The 14,275-nt window shown below is 43.0% G+C and overlaps 1 protein-coding gene across 12 annotated transcripts in view; it reads left to right on the plus strand.

Moving 5' to 3' along the window:
- The window catches only part of LOC119033201 (formin-2), a 46,454-nt gene that overhangs the window by 18,213 nt on the left and 13,966 nt on the right, over positions 1-14,275 (plus strand). For all 12 annotated transcript variants that reach the window (XR_005079197.1, XM_037122982.1, XM_037122981.1 and 9 more), the window contains 6 exons: positions 2,515-2,602; positions 7,947-8,008; positions 12,382-12,473; positions 12,576-12,705; positions 12,854-13,000; positions 13,687-13,746. Coding sequence is in view for 11 of the 12 variants with exons in the window: in XM_037122982.1 (XP_036978877.1) it covers positions 2,515-2,602; positions 7,947-8,008; positions 12,382-12,473; positions 12,576-12,705; positions 12,854-13,000; positions 13,687-13,746 (579 nt within the window). In the remaining variant the exon portion in view is untranslated. The remainder of the gene's footprint in view (positions 1-2,514; positions 2,603-7,946; positions 8,009-12,381; positions 12,474-12,575; positions 12,706-12,853; positions 13,001-13,686; positions 13,747-14,275) is intronic.

Genomic DNA, 14,275 nt, shown 5'->3' on the forward strand with positions numbered 1-14,275 from the left:
AGAAACAAGCTCTTTTGTTGTGGGGGCAGCAGTCCAAAGCCCAAAAAAATATTCAATTTTCAATCACAAAAGACAAAGACAAGCAGCAAATTCCGTACAGTTAAGAGGCTGAAACTTGGTTTGGCATTTGTGCATAAAAGAATACTCAGTACTCAGTAGAGCGCCAAGGCCCAAACAGTCCCCTTTAATTTAGTCAAGCCTAATCAGTATCAATATTGGGTTTGTTCTGACTGGGGGCCCATCCTGCATCCAATCTTTGTGTAAATCTTTTCAGTAGTTTTTATGTGTCATCCTGCAGACAAACCAACCAGCCAAGAAAATTAAGACTGCAACCAACTACCCCGACTTCTTCTTATATCTGTCAGTCTTATTACTGCTACTATTTTCAGGGATTGTCTTCTTATAAGAGTCGGAACTACAATTCCCACAATGTTTTCGTCAATTTAAACAGGAAGTATAATGTTTCCACGGAATCACTGGGAAGCAGTGGGCTTCAACATAAACCTCATTTTTTTGTCTATACATTAACATTTCGCTGTCTGCTGCCTACACATGGATGTGCAAACTGCTATTAATGGATTTCTTAGTTCCAAAATGTGATGACTCTTAGGCAGGCCAAAAGTCACATCAAACTTTTTCCCCATAGTTTCAAAGCAGATGTGTGGATCTTTATTCGTGATGGATATTGGAGATAATGAGATCCTCGGTAAGGTGGAAGTCGGTGCAAATCTAGAAATATGTGAATCATGGCTTTGTGTTCAGATTTGACTGAGTTATGACTCAGGCAAGAAGGGTTTTTTTTCGTACACATTGCAGCAATTGGACAAATGAGTGGATGTACCTTGCCTGCCTCCATGAGCTGACACGTCATCTTCTGCGATCACCGATTGTGCTGTTTCAAGGAGCTAAATCATCTGCCAGACTGAAATAATTAATGTCCCTTTTGTTTTTAGCTGCATCAGCATGCACCTGTGTCTTTATACCCAACACAGTGTCGTTGCTGAATCGTGCTGTAAATATGACTTTTTATCGATCAGTATGTGGACTCTGCAGAAACTTAAACACCGCTGCTGCTCACTTCAGACTGTCAGTTGTTCAGATGAGCGGTACTTTCTCACAAAACATCAGGATGACTCTAAGCAATACTTTTTGGTTGAGCTCTGTGCTTGATCCCAATTTCGAAATGACAAATTAACTTACACATTGATTTATTTTGAGAGGACAAGTTGTTCCTCACATGTGCTTCAGAGCTACATTGGATTGACAAAAAGTCCACACTGGCCCACCGCTGAAATGCTAAACGGATCAAATCATCAGCGTATGATTGATGTGACTTAAAGGATTGCTTCGAAACCCAAAAACTTTGACACATGGATCTCATAAGAGTGTTGGAAGACGCTGCATTTAGATGAAATCGGGTTGTTTGTTGTCCTGAAAATGTTTGTCATGAAAATAATCGTATTGGTTTGCGGATCCAGCTGTGTTTTATTAAGATACAATACTGCTGATAAGTTTCATTTTCGATGTATGTAAACAGAAGTAAAGTCAAATCTCATCTAGGTCGGCTTGGTAGTGAACTACTTCACTTGGTTTTATGTAAACCTGAGTTGCGGTTGGCTTATAAAACATGACTAACGACTTTTTTTCACTGCCATTAAGCTGCTACCCTACGCTCGTACTATCACAGGCTCACGGTGGAAGCCATTCGCCGCCATATCTCGAAACGGCCTGTCCCCTGAAACTGTGGTCGAGCTGGGAAAAACAGAGACAGTTGGGGCCTGGTGATATAACTTCCTGTGTGTTTGAGGGGCCTGTGGTCTGTCTGATCTGGTTTACATGGAAGCGTTCTGTCTGGATCACAGTAGGCTACAGGTTTCCTGTCCTAGCCGTTCACCACTTTGCTCCGCGGCGCACACTTCTGCTTACTCAGGCGAGCTGTGGTTCATAACGGCCCCCTTGGATGCAGTTATTCATTCCTAACAACAACACCAGTTTGATATTCTACTCCTGGCTGTTTGACAAGTGGGAGCTATTATTACTCAGCTTACATTTGTTAATATCGCTGCTTTTGGAGCACTTAGATCTTTCAACTTGAAGCCGTATACCTGCATTGTGCAATTCCATAAAACCTAATGTACTTCTCTTAAGCAGTTGCAGGACTCGTATTTGGTGTTCATACTCCAAATGTGCCTCATCTTGGCTGAAAGGACTTTGTTTGCACGACTGAAAGATGATGGATGTGGAAAATTGGAGGGAAGGGATAAATTAATCATGATAATTCGGCTCGACAGCATTGTAATTTTCCTTATGTTTGCGGGCAAATAGTCTTGAGCTTTCCTCCCACAGATGTAAACAGACAAAAGAGAGTGATGTGCCTGCCTTTTGTTTCCAGTCAATTATTAAATGTCTTGTCTGCATGTGTGTGTGCATGTCGTGGTATTTGGAGTATTAACATCCCTGTTCTCTCTGGCCTTGTGTAACCCCGCTTGCTCACACATCTCTTGGTTCTCTCAGGTGGTGAAGCTGTTGAACAACAAGCGTTCGCAGGCTGTCGGTATACTGATGTCGAGCATTCATCTGGATATGAAGGACATCCATAATGGTACGTGTCGTCATGTGGTCATGTATTTTATCTTCCTGAAGCTCTTTTGGAAGATTTAATAATACAATGTGTCTGCACACTGAAAGAAAAATGTGGTTGTTATTGCCGACTTGTTGCTACAGTATACAGGTGGCACTGAAGGCACCACTGTAATGGTCAGTGTTGGGTACACGGGAAGGAGATCTTTAAGTACTGTACATTAATAAGTAGGTTGTGTTTTTTTCCCCAGTCTTTTCCAAAACATACGTACAATACTGTTCTGATACTAAGTGTACCTGTGTCTTATACAGCATAAAGCCACTCCTATGTTGAGTACCAGAGGAGACATTTATATCCTTTTTCCAGGTTATGATTTTCATTTAGTGTGTTATATTGGTTCTCGTGAATGTAAAATATCAAAGGTCAAAGTTGGCACCAACAGAAGCTCCTCTCTCCCACAGATATCACTGCTCCTGAAACGCCTCGTCAGTACACCTAGGCTAGTTTGATACATATTTGATATGGTTTAACACAGCTCCTCTGTCGTTGTCAGCGGTGCTGGCTCAGGTGCTTTTGAGCTGTCCAATCAGAGCAGACTGGGTAGGAGGGGCCTTAAAGAGACAAGAAAACTGATTGAGAAGACAGTTTTTTTCAGCATTAAAACACATCAACTTACTGCAGTGGTAATGCAAAACGATATTATGATCCTGAAAATGAGCATGATATGTCTCCTTTAATATCAAACTTAATAGATGTCATTAGTGGGTTTCACAGTATGGCTCTAAGGATGTCAGTGCCGTTTGGTCAGCCTGCCCACAGCTTTGGACCAGACTGAAATATCTCAGCTACTTGGTGATAGATTGCGCTGAAATCTGGTAGAATTTGATACCTTTGGTGCCGAGACGATGAATCCTAATGACTCTGGTGATCCCCTGATGATTCCTCTGGCGCGACTATTAGGTTGACATCTGTGGTTTTGAGTGAGATGTCTCAACAACTGCTAGATGAATTGCCCTGAAATCTGTCACAGACTATCATGTTCCCCTCAGGAAGAACTATAATAACTTTGGTGATCCCTTAAATTTGGATCTAACACCACCCTTAGCCAAACTCTTTATTCATCCAGAACGTCGGTTTATGACCAGCTACATAATTGACTTTCCCATCAGCCTCAGCTGTGTTGAATGCTACTGAACAAACGTTAACATGCTAACACAATAAGCTAAGATGGTCCGTGTGGTTAAAATTATACCTGCTTAACTTCAGCCTGTTTCCATTGTCAGTTTGCAAATGTTAGCTCAAAAACACTATGGTGTTTAATCCAGCCACTCACAGCTGCTACACGACTGCAGACTCTGTCTTGTTTTCTAGAGTGTCACATTTTATATCAAACACAAGACAGATGCGCTTCCTTCGAGCGAGTTGTGTGACACCAGCCCATGAAACCAGAGAGTGGGACTCAAAAAACCACATTCAAAAAAAGAGAAACTCAATAACTTGTTTCCCATTTTACAGCCCGTCCTCAGAGCAGCATAAGGGCGTTATCTTCCTCTTTTAATAACAGATAAGCAGCCATCCCGAGGTGTGAAGGAGCAGCGCAGACTTTCAATAAACAGCAGACACTTTCGTCAGAGGCATTCTGTACAAACACCAGTTGGACCTTGAATTAAAAAAATAGCAATTTGTACTGAGATGTTTGTTTTCTGGAGCGCTACAGTCCCAGGTCATGAAACGCACGTTTGTTCTCCATCTGCTGAGAAGTGAGTGAGATGAGGTCATCGCCAAACGCTTAGACCTCCCCCTCTGTAGTAGTTAACTTTATCACAAGCGATAATGTTACAAAGCATCTGAAATGTTTTTCCTTTGTCACTCTCCGCCTCTCGTTTAAGATAATCTCCCCTCCATCTCTCGCAGCCACGTCGTGTTCCTGCGCGGCTCTCTGTCTTCCTCTGATGAGTTGTCACCGTCTTGTCTAAACGACTTTTGTTCAAGTGAAGTCATTCAGGAGATGTTGATGGGAACGGACTGTTTTCCTGTTTTAGTTACTCTCTGATTGCTCTCCAGTCTTCGCTCATCCATGTGTCTAAACACTCTTCCTCACGTCCCCAACCCTCCTACGGTGAGGCCCTTTATTACAGCTTCAAATCTGTATCTCAACGCGCGTGGCAGCTGCGTAGATTACATTAATATAAACGTGCGCAGTAGCGACCGCGGCTGTATCATATGGTGCACTAACATATTTCATTATTTTATGTTTCTGGCCTGTTTTTTGGCTCATCCATCTCAGGTCAGAGTCGGAGGGCAGGCAAGGGCCACTCTCATCATGCGTGTCGTCCATCTCCTATGTTAAGACAGTCCTTCCATAGTACATAATGAGCGCTGATTGGAAACGTCAGTATATCACGGAGGGTAAGATCAGAGAGAAGATATCTCATTGGCTGGTGGAGCACTAAATGATTGAGATGACTACCGCTTTGCATCAATGACAAAAAATCCAAGAAAGCATGTTATTTTATTTAGTCATGCGTTTTAATTGAATGATTATCAGGTCTGAATAATTACAGCCTTAAATTACTCATTATTTCACATAAATAACAAGCTCCCGAAAGACGATACATTGGGAATGTCACTGTTTTCTCATTCCTCCAGTGAGCTCATGTTCCCTCGTGCCATCAGAGGTTTGAGATAATTAAAGAATCGAAGGACAATTTTATGACCAAAGAAAAAGATTCATCAGTCAAAACTTCGCAATCATCCCTTCCGGTGTTATGAATCATCGTTTGATTTCCTATTGATTCCGTGATGAGGACGGTGACTAGCAGAGCCCTCATCGCTTGGATACCTCCAACGTGAGGAAAAACAACCCCTGAATCATTGATTCAGATCGTGTCTGTTTATGACGGCTGCATTGCTCAGCGGGAAAGTCAACACATTTTTCTTTCCCTCACAGCTGTTGTTGTTTGTTGTCAGACTTGGCCGACACTCGGCATGTTTCATTCACTTCCGTGCGGTGTCTGCTTCCTGTGAGGCTTTTCGGAGCGCCAGTCACAGTATTAGATGGCGGTTGTCGGCGCCATGCTGGGGTTGAGTGTGGTAGTCGGGGTAGACCCAGGCAGATGGGTCTGGCTTTTTTTTGGTCATGAGAGCTCTGTGTCGCAGCGATGATACGGATTTCTCCCATGTCTTTTACGAACCCGTCTCCAGTCACACCAGCCAGCCAGCCAGCCCTCTGGTTTAGATGGTAATGAAAACCAAATGGTTACAAGAGAAAAGTGCGAGAAACAGAAAGGGGAGAGTTAAAGAGGAGGAAGTTGTTTCTGTGGTGGCTCTGGGAGAGAGGAGAGGGTGTGAAGAAGTGACAGTGAGGAACTCGGAAGACGGAGCACATTTGGCCTTGTGGCACAAGAGTGAAGGGATTAAAAGGGCTACAGGATTACATAACGAGAGATAAAACTATATCAAAGTATTAAACATGAGCCACAACTGACTGCAGCGGTACAAGAGTTGCTCGAGGCTTTTTCCAAACTTCTTTCTCTCATTTACTTTTTTCCACTGAACTTCTCTATTCTCGTTTCGTAGAGCAACTTCAAGAAACTTTTTCACGATGATTCTGGCGTCCTCTGTGGAAGTGTTTCATGAAGATTATCAACTGCAGTTGTTTTGGAAGAAAGGCTTGACTTATTTTTAATGCCGTTCTAATATTTTAACCTCTTGGCCGGTTGCATAGTGTTGATGTAATGTATCTATTTGTGGCTGTCAAGGATTAAGAACCAGGTCAAACAAAGTCGACTTTGTTTTAGTGCCGTTACCTTAGGTTACATGTAAGCTGGCAACTAGCAGATTTGGTTGCTCTGTAATATTGATTTTGTTTAGAAAGACACAATTGTCAAAGTTCAAAGTATTAATTTGTCTCAGAGGAGGGAGAGCAATTCAAATTATAAATTCCTTCAAATCCTGCTGTTCCGTCTGTTGAATGGCCGACCAAGGTCGGCTCGTGTTTTATCCTGTGCTCACTCTCCCATTTTCTTGGTCAGTTCTTTTATTTGTCTTGTTGTTGATTTTTGCCCAAGTATCCTCCTATTACCACAAAATATAACATCAAAAAAAGGAAAATCTGCCTTTGCTTACATCTGACGGGCATAAACATATATAAAAATAGTCACTTCACTTGTTGGTGTTCTTGATTTCTCATTTAGTTTTGAAATCCACAAGACATTGCTACTTCTATGCAGCAAAACAGCATTGCAGCTCTAAACAACTATATGTGGACTTCTCTTATATATGTATATTTTTAAATGACCCAAAAAAAACATAAAATTGCTAAATACAGCTTGTCTGGCACTCCAGACGTCACAAGATCTCAAATTGTTGAGAAAAGATGTCATTTACACCCTTGACAAACCCTTCTATTTTAAAACAGGTACCATATACTTCAGCTGTTTAGAAGAACGCCGTTTTGCTCTGAAGCTCTAGAAATGTTTTGTGGACCATAAAAATTCACCTGACTTTCCAGTATGAAGGAAGGAGGGTAGATAATGACATCGTTTGCATTTTTAGGTGAGCTCCTTTTTAAGTTTGTGTTGGTGAAAAGCTTTGTAAGAAGTCCAGTGACCAAGCATAAGATGTGATGCAAAGTGAACAGTGAATGTTCATTGACTCCATTGCTCCCAGTCCCTTTATCCCCTCTGACACTCGCTTCTCCCTCCCCCTCCCCTGCGCCTCACCAGCAAATCAGCAGATCAAAACAATGTGAGTAATTTGGACACCCACATCATGGTGAAATACATATATAGGTGTCGAGTGCTTCACTGGGCGATTGTGCATACAGAGCAACACCTCAGCCTCAACACCGCAGACCCCCGGGCTCTGTTTGTCTTTAAACATTTACTTTCAAAGGATTAATGCTCGCGGGCGCCAGGTCCTCGCGCCGAGACAAAAAGGCGACACCAGGAATTCAAACACAGGAGTTCAAACACAGATCTTTGTACCTTTGACAGATTTCTAAGACCTCTGTATTTATGTTTTAGTTTGTGGCCCCTTCTGTGCTATCATGATGAGAGCTGATATCTGGGTAACTCACAGCATACGGCTCGTGACGCCTTATGAGGGCTGTGAGGGGATAATTGTGCCCTTGTTTCATGCCGCATTAAGGTCCAGCTGAAAAGAAAAAAAGGTGAAAAGGTCTTCTGCCAAAGTTGATCATTGTTGTAACCCCAGAGAAAAAGTTTAAACGTCTGGAGATTGTGAATGTGGAAGCCCTGTTTGTGCTGATTTGATTTCTGACTTGTTAATGAGAAAATGTCATGACACGCTCTGGTGTTAACGCTCACATTAACCATGTCGTCCTCGCTTTCCGCCCCATCAGCCGTCCTAAATATGGACAACGCCGTTGTTGACCTGGAGACTCTGCACGCCCTGTATGAGAATGTGAGTATAACAACGCCGTAGCGCTACTTGGAAACGGGGAGCTGTGTCTTCACGGTCACGACATTAACAAACATTTTTTTCAACTTTGCCAATTTTTTTGACTTTGAAGGGAGGATTATCGAGGCTCATGTGGACAGCGGTTGCAGTAAAGTCAATAGAGCAGCGAAAAAGACAATATCCCAAACTGGAATACATTTCCTGCCAACGCAGAATCACATAAATACACAGTGTTGAGCAACAAACCCAGAATAATTATACAAAGTAACACCACTGACAGCTCAGGCTGATCTCGACTGCGGTGTTTCACTCTGGGAAAACCTTACAGCCCTTTTTCTTTTTTTTGTTTCGTCTTTTCCTCTGTGGTTTTCAGCAAAAGTATTACTTTGGAACGGTTTGCTTGTGACAAATGGAATGATTTATGGTCACTCATTTCATGCCATATATGAATAACAGGCAATCATTTTATTATAGAATGTAACCTAAGAAGGATCAGCAAGCTCGGTTATCAACAAAATGGTGAAATAAAATCATTCATCAGCTGTTAGCATTGTTTTGTTTGGCGCCTCCCGGAGGGTAAGCCACAAAACACCAATTGCTATCCATCAAAAGATACCTTACGAGGATTATCGGAAGCCGACGCTTTATTTTTACAGCGTCAGCGGGAAAAAATCCACTTTTTAATTGATCTGGTCAGTCTGTTACATAAAGCAATCAGAGATGTCACATCGCTGTGAACATGTTACGCTATGTGGAGTCCTTTTTCCATGTTGAAGGGTGAACTAAAGGAAGTGTGCATTAGATACCAAAACAAACAGGCGAGCCACAAACCCTGCTGGTATGTGTGCTGTTTGGCGACACAGTCAGTCTTGTGTGGGTCTGTCTGCAGGCCTGGACGGGGGAACCGGCGCTGCTACGTGGTAAACATGTTTCCTTCACGCTGGGTCTGATTGAAGCCCCCGTGCAAAAGCGAAATGATCGTTGAGAGACTCCGGCGTTTGTGTCACATAGCTCCATCTTGAAAAGTGTGGTTTCAGAAAAGAGAGAAAGGGGGAGCCTTGCCAAGTGAAATGACCACATTATGTTGTATACTATTAGCATACAGAGAATTACAGAGCTGTCATCACTGCTTTACGATACGTCTCCATTCTGGCGATGAAGGGGCTCCTTGTGTACAGTAAATAAATATTCATCAACCTTCGCTGATAGCAGCGGTTCAGGACCCAGTCAGGTCAGTAAATAATGGAACATGAAAACCGGCATGTTTTCCACATTTCAGCTGCAATACGGTTTTAAGATGCTGTGAAATTCCTGTGAATTGCTTTCTGGCACAACTACACAGGGGAGGCCTGGACCTTTGGCTGCCAGAGGCATATTAATAATGTTGATCATGGGAATGGGACTGAGGCTTGAGACAAGCTGTAGTTATGAACCAATGTGTCATAACTGAGGATCAAAAGTCCTCTAACCTCTCCACTCACCCCGAGACTTCAAGCCCTCTCCCTCTCTCCCTCCATCTCCTTCTCCCCCTTATGGCCCGAGGCTGTGTTATTGAGTCGAGGAGCCAAATTGTTTCTCTTTTGTATTGCGAGACTCCATCCTGTCTGTGGGTCTCCAGCCCCCTAAACCACAGTTGGCAGCACAGTCAGCCTGTCTTGAGGAATGCGAGGGGCTTCTAATGGTTACACCCTCACTCACTGTGCTTAGGAGCGAGATCACACGCTGCTCGGCTCGGCGCTCACTCTACTCCTCGCTCGCAAACAAACATGTTGACCCACGCAAACGTGCACGTACGCACGCGCGTGGTCGGAAAACGCACACACTCAAGGCAGCGACAGAGTCGCTCGGTCTGCGAGCCGCGGATTGTATCCACGCCTGGGCTTTGAACAGTAAGCCACCGCCATTGAAGGGGTCGCAGTGATAGTGGGACACCGCTCCCTCCCCTCCAGTATCACAGGCCATAATCTGGGCCCAGACGTGATCGTTTGAACTTCAGGCTCCTTTCAGCTGACAGTAGCTAAATGTCACGGAGGTCAGTCGGAGCCCACAGTCCCTCCTACGAACTTTCACACTACAAATAATCACCTCGAACTGTTGATTTTCTTTCTTTCTTTCTTTCTTTGTTTTTTTTTTTTTTTTCGCGGCGAGAGCCTTGTGATGTGTAAATATTCCTGACATGTTTATTACACAGCGCAATTTGTCATTTGGACACCATTCTTTGGCAGCTCGTATGTACAAATAATCTCATAAATGTTGTTCCATTTGAAAATTGAGTGACATAAATAGTGATTAAGCCCCTGCCTGGCTCTGTTTAGCCTCGCGTACAAGAAACCTGGCTAATGAATACCACTTGGCCACCGCTCGAAATTCTGGCATCACGAATATCATCCTACTTTCCTTTGCATCTGATATTCCACGTGGGACTGTATTTCTCATGCTAACAACCTCTGCAACATGCCCTAGCAATTCAAAGATCACACGCTAATGCCTACTTGTCCCCAATTACACCAAACACTGCTGGGCTCCGCTGCTGCCCTTTGAAAAGGATCTGCTTTGTATTAAATATATTTACACTTGAAAACATCTCGAGAGAAGGCGAAGGAGAGCTTGCCCTCGTCGACAGAAGGCAGCGGTGTGTAGAATACTAATCGGGCTCTCAGTGCGTTTGATGCCTGCGTTTGATGTTTTCTAAGGATCCATGCCGGGGCCAAACCCCAGAGAAAGAGATGGAGGGAAACGGAGGGAGAGAGCAGACGGCTGAGACTCTTTAGGGGTTCTTCGGGCTCCGAGAGAGAGTTTACATTCCCTCGCTGGGGATGGTTTTATTGTTTTGCCCAACTCCGTCAGACACATTAACATCTATTGTCTTTGCCTCTTGTGAAACGAACGGGCATTTCTGGCCTGTTTTTTCTTCATACCACCTTGTATAAAGCTGTGGTCCAGGGCCTGACAGCAGGATAATAGCCAGGAATGTAGCCTGCTGAAGGCAACTCTTCAAGATTTATGAAACGTAAGCTGTATAAACTGGCACGCTGTTGAGTTTGAGTCAAAATTGTCACAATTTTAGAATTCTTCTACACTTGAGCAACAGTTTGTCTACAGGCTGAAATTGAGAACCAAACTGACTAAGCAGACCCACTTCAAGTTCAGTTTCTTAGCTGCTCCGGAGCTTTTGATCACACTTCTTGATCTCCGTCTGCCATGTTCAGATGCTCCAGTTTTTATAAGCGCTTTCAGGACTCCTAAGTTTACTCTCGAACATGAAAACAGCAACTGACAAAACATCATCATCTCAAGGTCCATTTGGGAAGTGTAGAAAATTAAGGTTTGCAGTATCTCCAACCTGAATTCCAAAAATAGTTGGTGCGCTGAGGAAAACATAAAATCAGAGCAAAGCTCATAAAAATAAACTAAGGCTAGAATTATTCTTGGGCGATGTTAATGTCACTGTGGACCTACACAGAAAAAAGGTATTGGATGGTTAACCGTCGCAGAGGAGCCGATGTCCTCACCTCCCAAATGTCAAGTTTACAACTGCAAGTCAAGAAAGCCGATTTGCTGATCTGACATCCTGTCCAGAAGCTCTCTCTGTTTTTTGTGGGGTGCATACTCTAGGTAAATAAACTACATAATAAAACTGGCAACTACCAAGACTCTCAATCACTGACGGAACACAGATACCACGTGTTAACAATGCTGTCATCCTATTGGCTGGCAAACCTCGGTAGAAGCTGGAACAAACTGTATGCATGAGATAAGCTATCATTTTGGACCCGGCAAACTTTTTAAAATTTTAAATTCCCAATCCCAGTCCCAAAGGAAAAGAGACATTTTTATTCCACACCTTCCACAAGCTCTGAAAATTTACCTACTTTACAGTACCTGTAAAAAAAAAACTTTCTTGTCCCTTTTTCTAAATTTTTCACATTGTGGTTTGCTAGACATGACAATGTTATGTGGTGGACACATATGTTACTTTCAGTACATAAAAAAATACACTAAAACATACATGTGAATCAAGCGACGGCCATGTTTGTTTGCCTGCGAGCAGCCCGGAGAAGCAGGACTCTGGTTTAATACCAACGTGTTTGATCAGGGAAACATCAGGAACTGGTCACTGATCAGAGCCCTCGATGCCAAACTATGCACATACTGTACTTTGGTCAGCTTGTTCTACATTTTTGGTTTATGTTTTGCTTTTGAGTTTAAAAAAAAAAAAAAAAAAAAAAAAAAACTTTGTAAACATGAGACTTTGTTATTTATGACATTATTCATATGTATAGTTATACATCACTGTATCCTGTGCCTTTGTTGTATTTGTATGATATTCCCTACCTACAACAGATTTCATCTTAATCTGAATTTTCATTCAACAGAGAGCTCAAGCTGATGAGATGGACGGCATTAAGAAGCACATCAAATCATCCAAAGATAAGGAGGATGCCAAGCCGCTCGACAAGCCTGAGCAGTAAGAGTCGAACCTGCTGCTACTTTCTGAATTGAATTTAGTACATGAGTGCTGTGTCCTTCAACAGATGTGTCATGGTGACTGATTTTGTGCCCTCGTCAGGTTTCTATTCCAGTTATCCCAAATCCCCAACTTCTCTGAACGAGTGTTCTGCATCCTGTTTCAGTCGACTTTCCACGAATGCATCACCTCGATCCTCCGCAAAGTAGAAATCCTTCAGAGGGTGTGCAAGGTGAGTCGCCGGCCTTCTTCTCATTTAATTTTCTTTTCTGTCACTCAGTTCAACCTTCACATCTCCATCCCATTTGTGTGTGTGGGTGTTTGTGTGTGTGTGTGTGTGTGTGTGTGTGTGTGTGTGTGTGTGTGTGTGTGCGCACCAGTCTCTGCAGAGTGCCGAGTGTGTATTGCAGGTGCTCGGCCTGGTGCTGGCTTTTGGCAACTACATGAACGGAGGTAATCGGTCTCGAGGGCAGGCCGACGGCTTCACCTTGGACATTCTGCCAAAACTGAAGGACGTTAAGAGCAGTGTGAGTCTGTGTGTTACTGGAATAAAAGCAAACATCACTCACTCTGCAAAAGCTCAATTAGGTGTTATTCACAAGCAAACCGGAGACTGGAAGTGTACGTATAAATTTGTGTAAAATAAGCAAAGGAGACAAGTTTATGTAATTTATGTTCAGCCACGGAAACAGTTTTTATTCTGTGATTCACATTGTGCTGGAAAATAAGGGGATGTGGGAAAATGGTGGCTCTCAGTGTTGATTTAGTTTTACAATTGTCCCATCTACGGCAGAGTCCAGGAGTTGAAAGGGACCTTCACTGCTGCCAAACATGAGGACCGTAGCTGTGCAGATTTAGAGGAGAGGCCACTCTGTTTGCTGTTCTTATTCAATATCACAACGGGCTCAGTGTGCCCTTGGCACAGCCATATAAGGACACAGTGGTTTGTGTTTTTGTGGTGGTAGACCGAGTAAGGTATCCATAAAGAACATCAAACTTTCCACCAACTCTGAGTTATGACAGCCAGCCCAGCACTGTTGTGTTTTTTTGCATGGCTCTTCCAATGTCGTGATTTATCCCCAACTTCTATAACCACTGTCTCTGTTCTTGTTTGCCTTGTGCAAATTAAAACGTCCTGCTCCAAAATGATTAAATTAATAAATAAAAGGAATTTGGTTTATTTATTTGGATCTTTTCATTTTCTTTCTTTCAGGATAACTCCCAGAGTCTTTTGTCCTACATCGTTGCTTACTATCTAAGGCACTTTGATGAGGTATGTTTTGGTTCCTGTTTATTTGAATCACTTTTCTGTTTTAGTCTGATTTGCTTAGAAATCCTTCCAGAGCTCTCTTTTCATCTCCTCTCTTGCCAGAGGATACCATGGCTTATCCTTTATCAAATTATTTATTTTCTCTTTCCTCATTTACAGCAGAAACAAATCTCTCTCCTCCTCTGGCTCCCTCTTCTAATTCTCTCTCTGTCTTTCACTCTTCATCTCTTGCTCCGCTTTGGTCTGGGTTCATTCAAACCTGCAGTCTGTTCGTTGGCACAGCATCCAAAGGAGCGCTAGTGTAAATAATTAGGTTCTCCAGATGAGATGAACTCAGTAGAGTGCTGCTTGCCAAAGTCAACCTGCATGACACGGCTGTAGTGCTCATAATGGCTTGTAGTAACTCTGATGGAGAGAATTGCAGCTTGTGCTCTGAGCTTAATGGTCATTATCCGCTGCAGTTTCAGTCATATCTTCTCTGAGATGTTTGGACTGTTGATAAGTGCATGTAGGTCTCCAAAGACATTTATTC

This window comes from Acanthopagrus latus, chromosome 15, assembly GCF_904848185.1.
Source record: "Acanthopagrus latus isolate v.2019 chromosome 15, fAcaLat1.1, whole genome shotgun sequence".
NCBI classification, from domain to species: Eukaryota; Metazoa; Chordata; class Actinopteri; order Spariformes; family Sparidae; genus Acanthopagrus; species Acanthopagrus latus.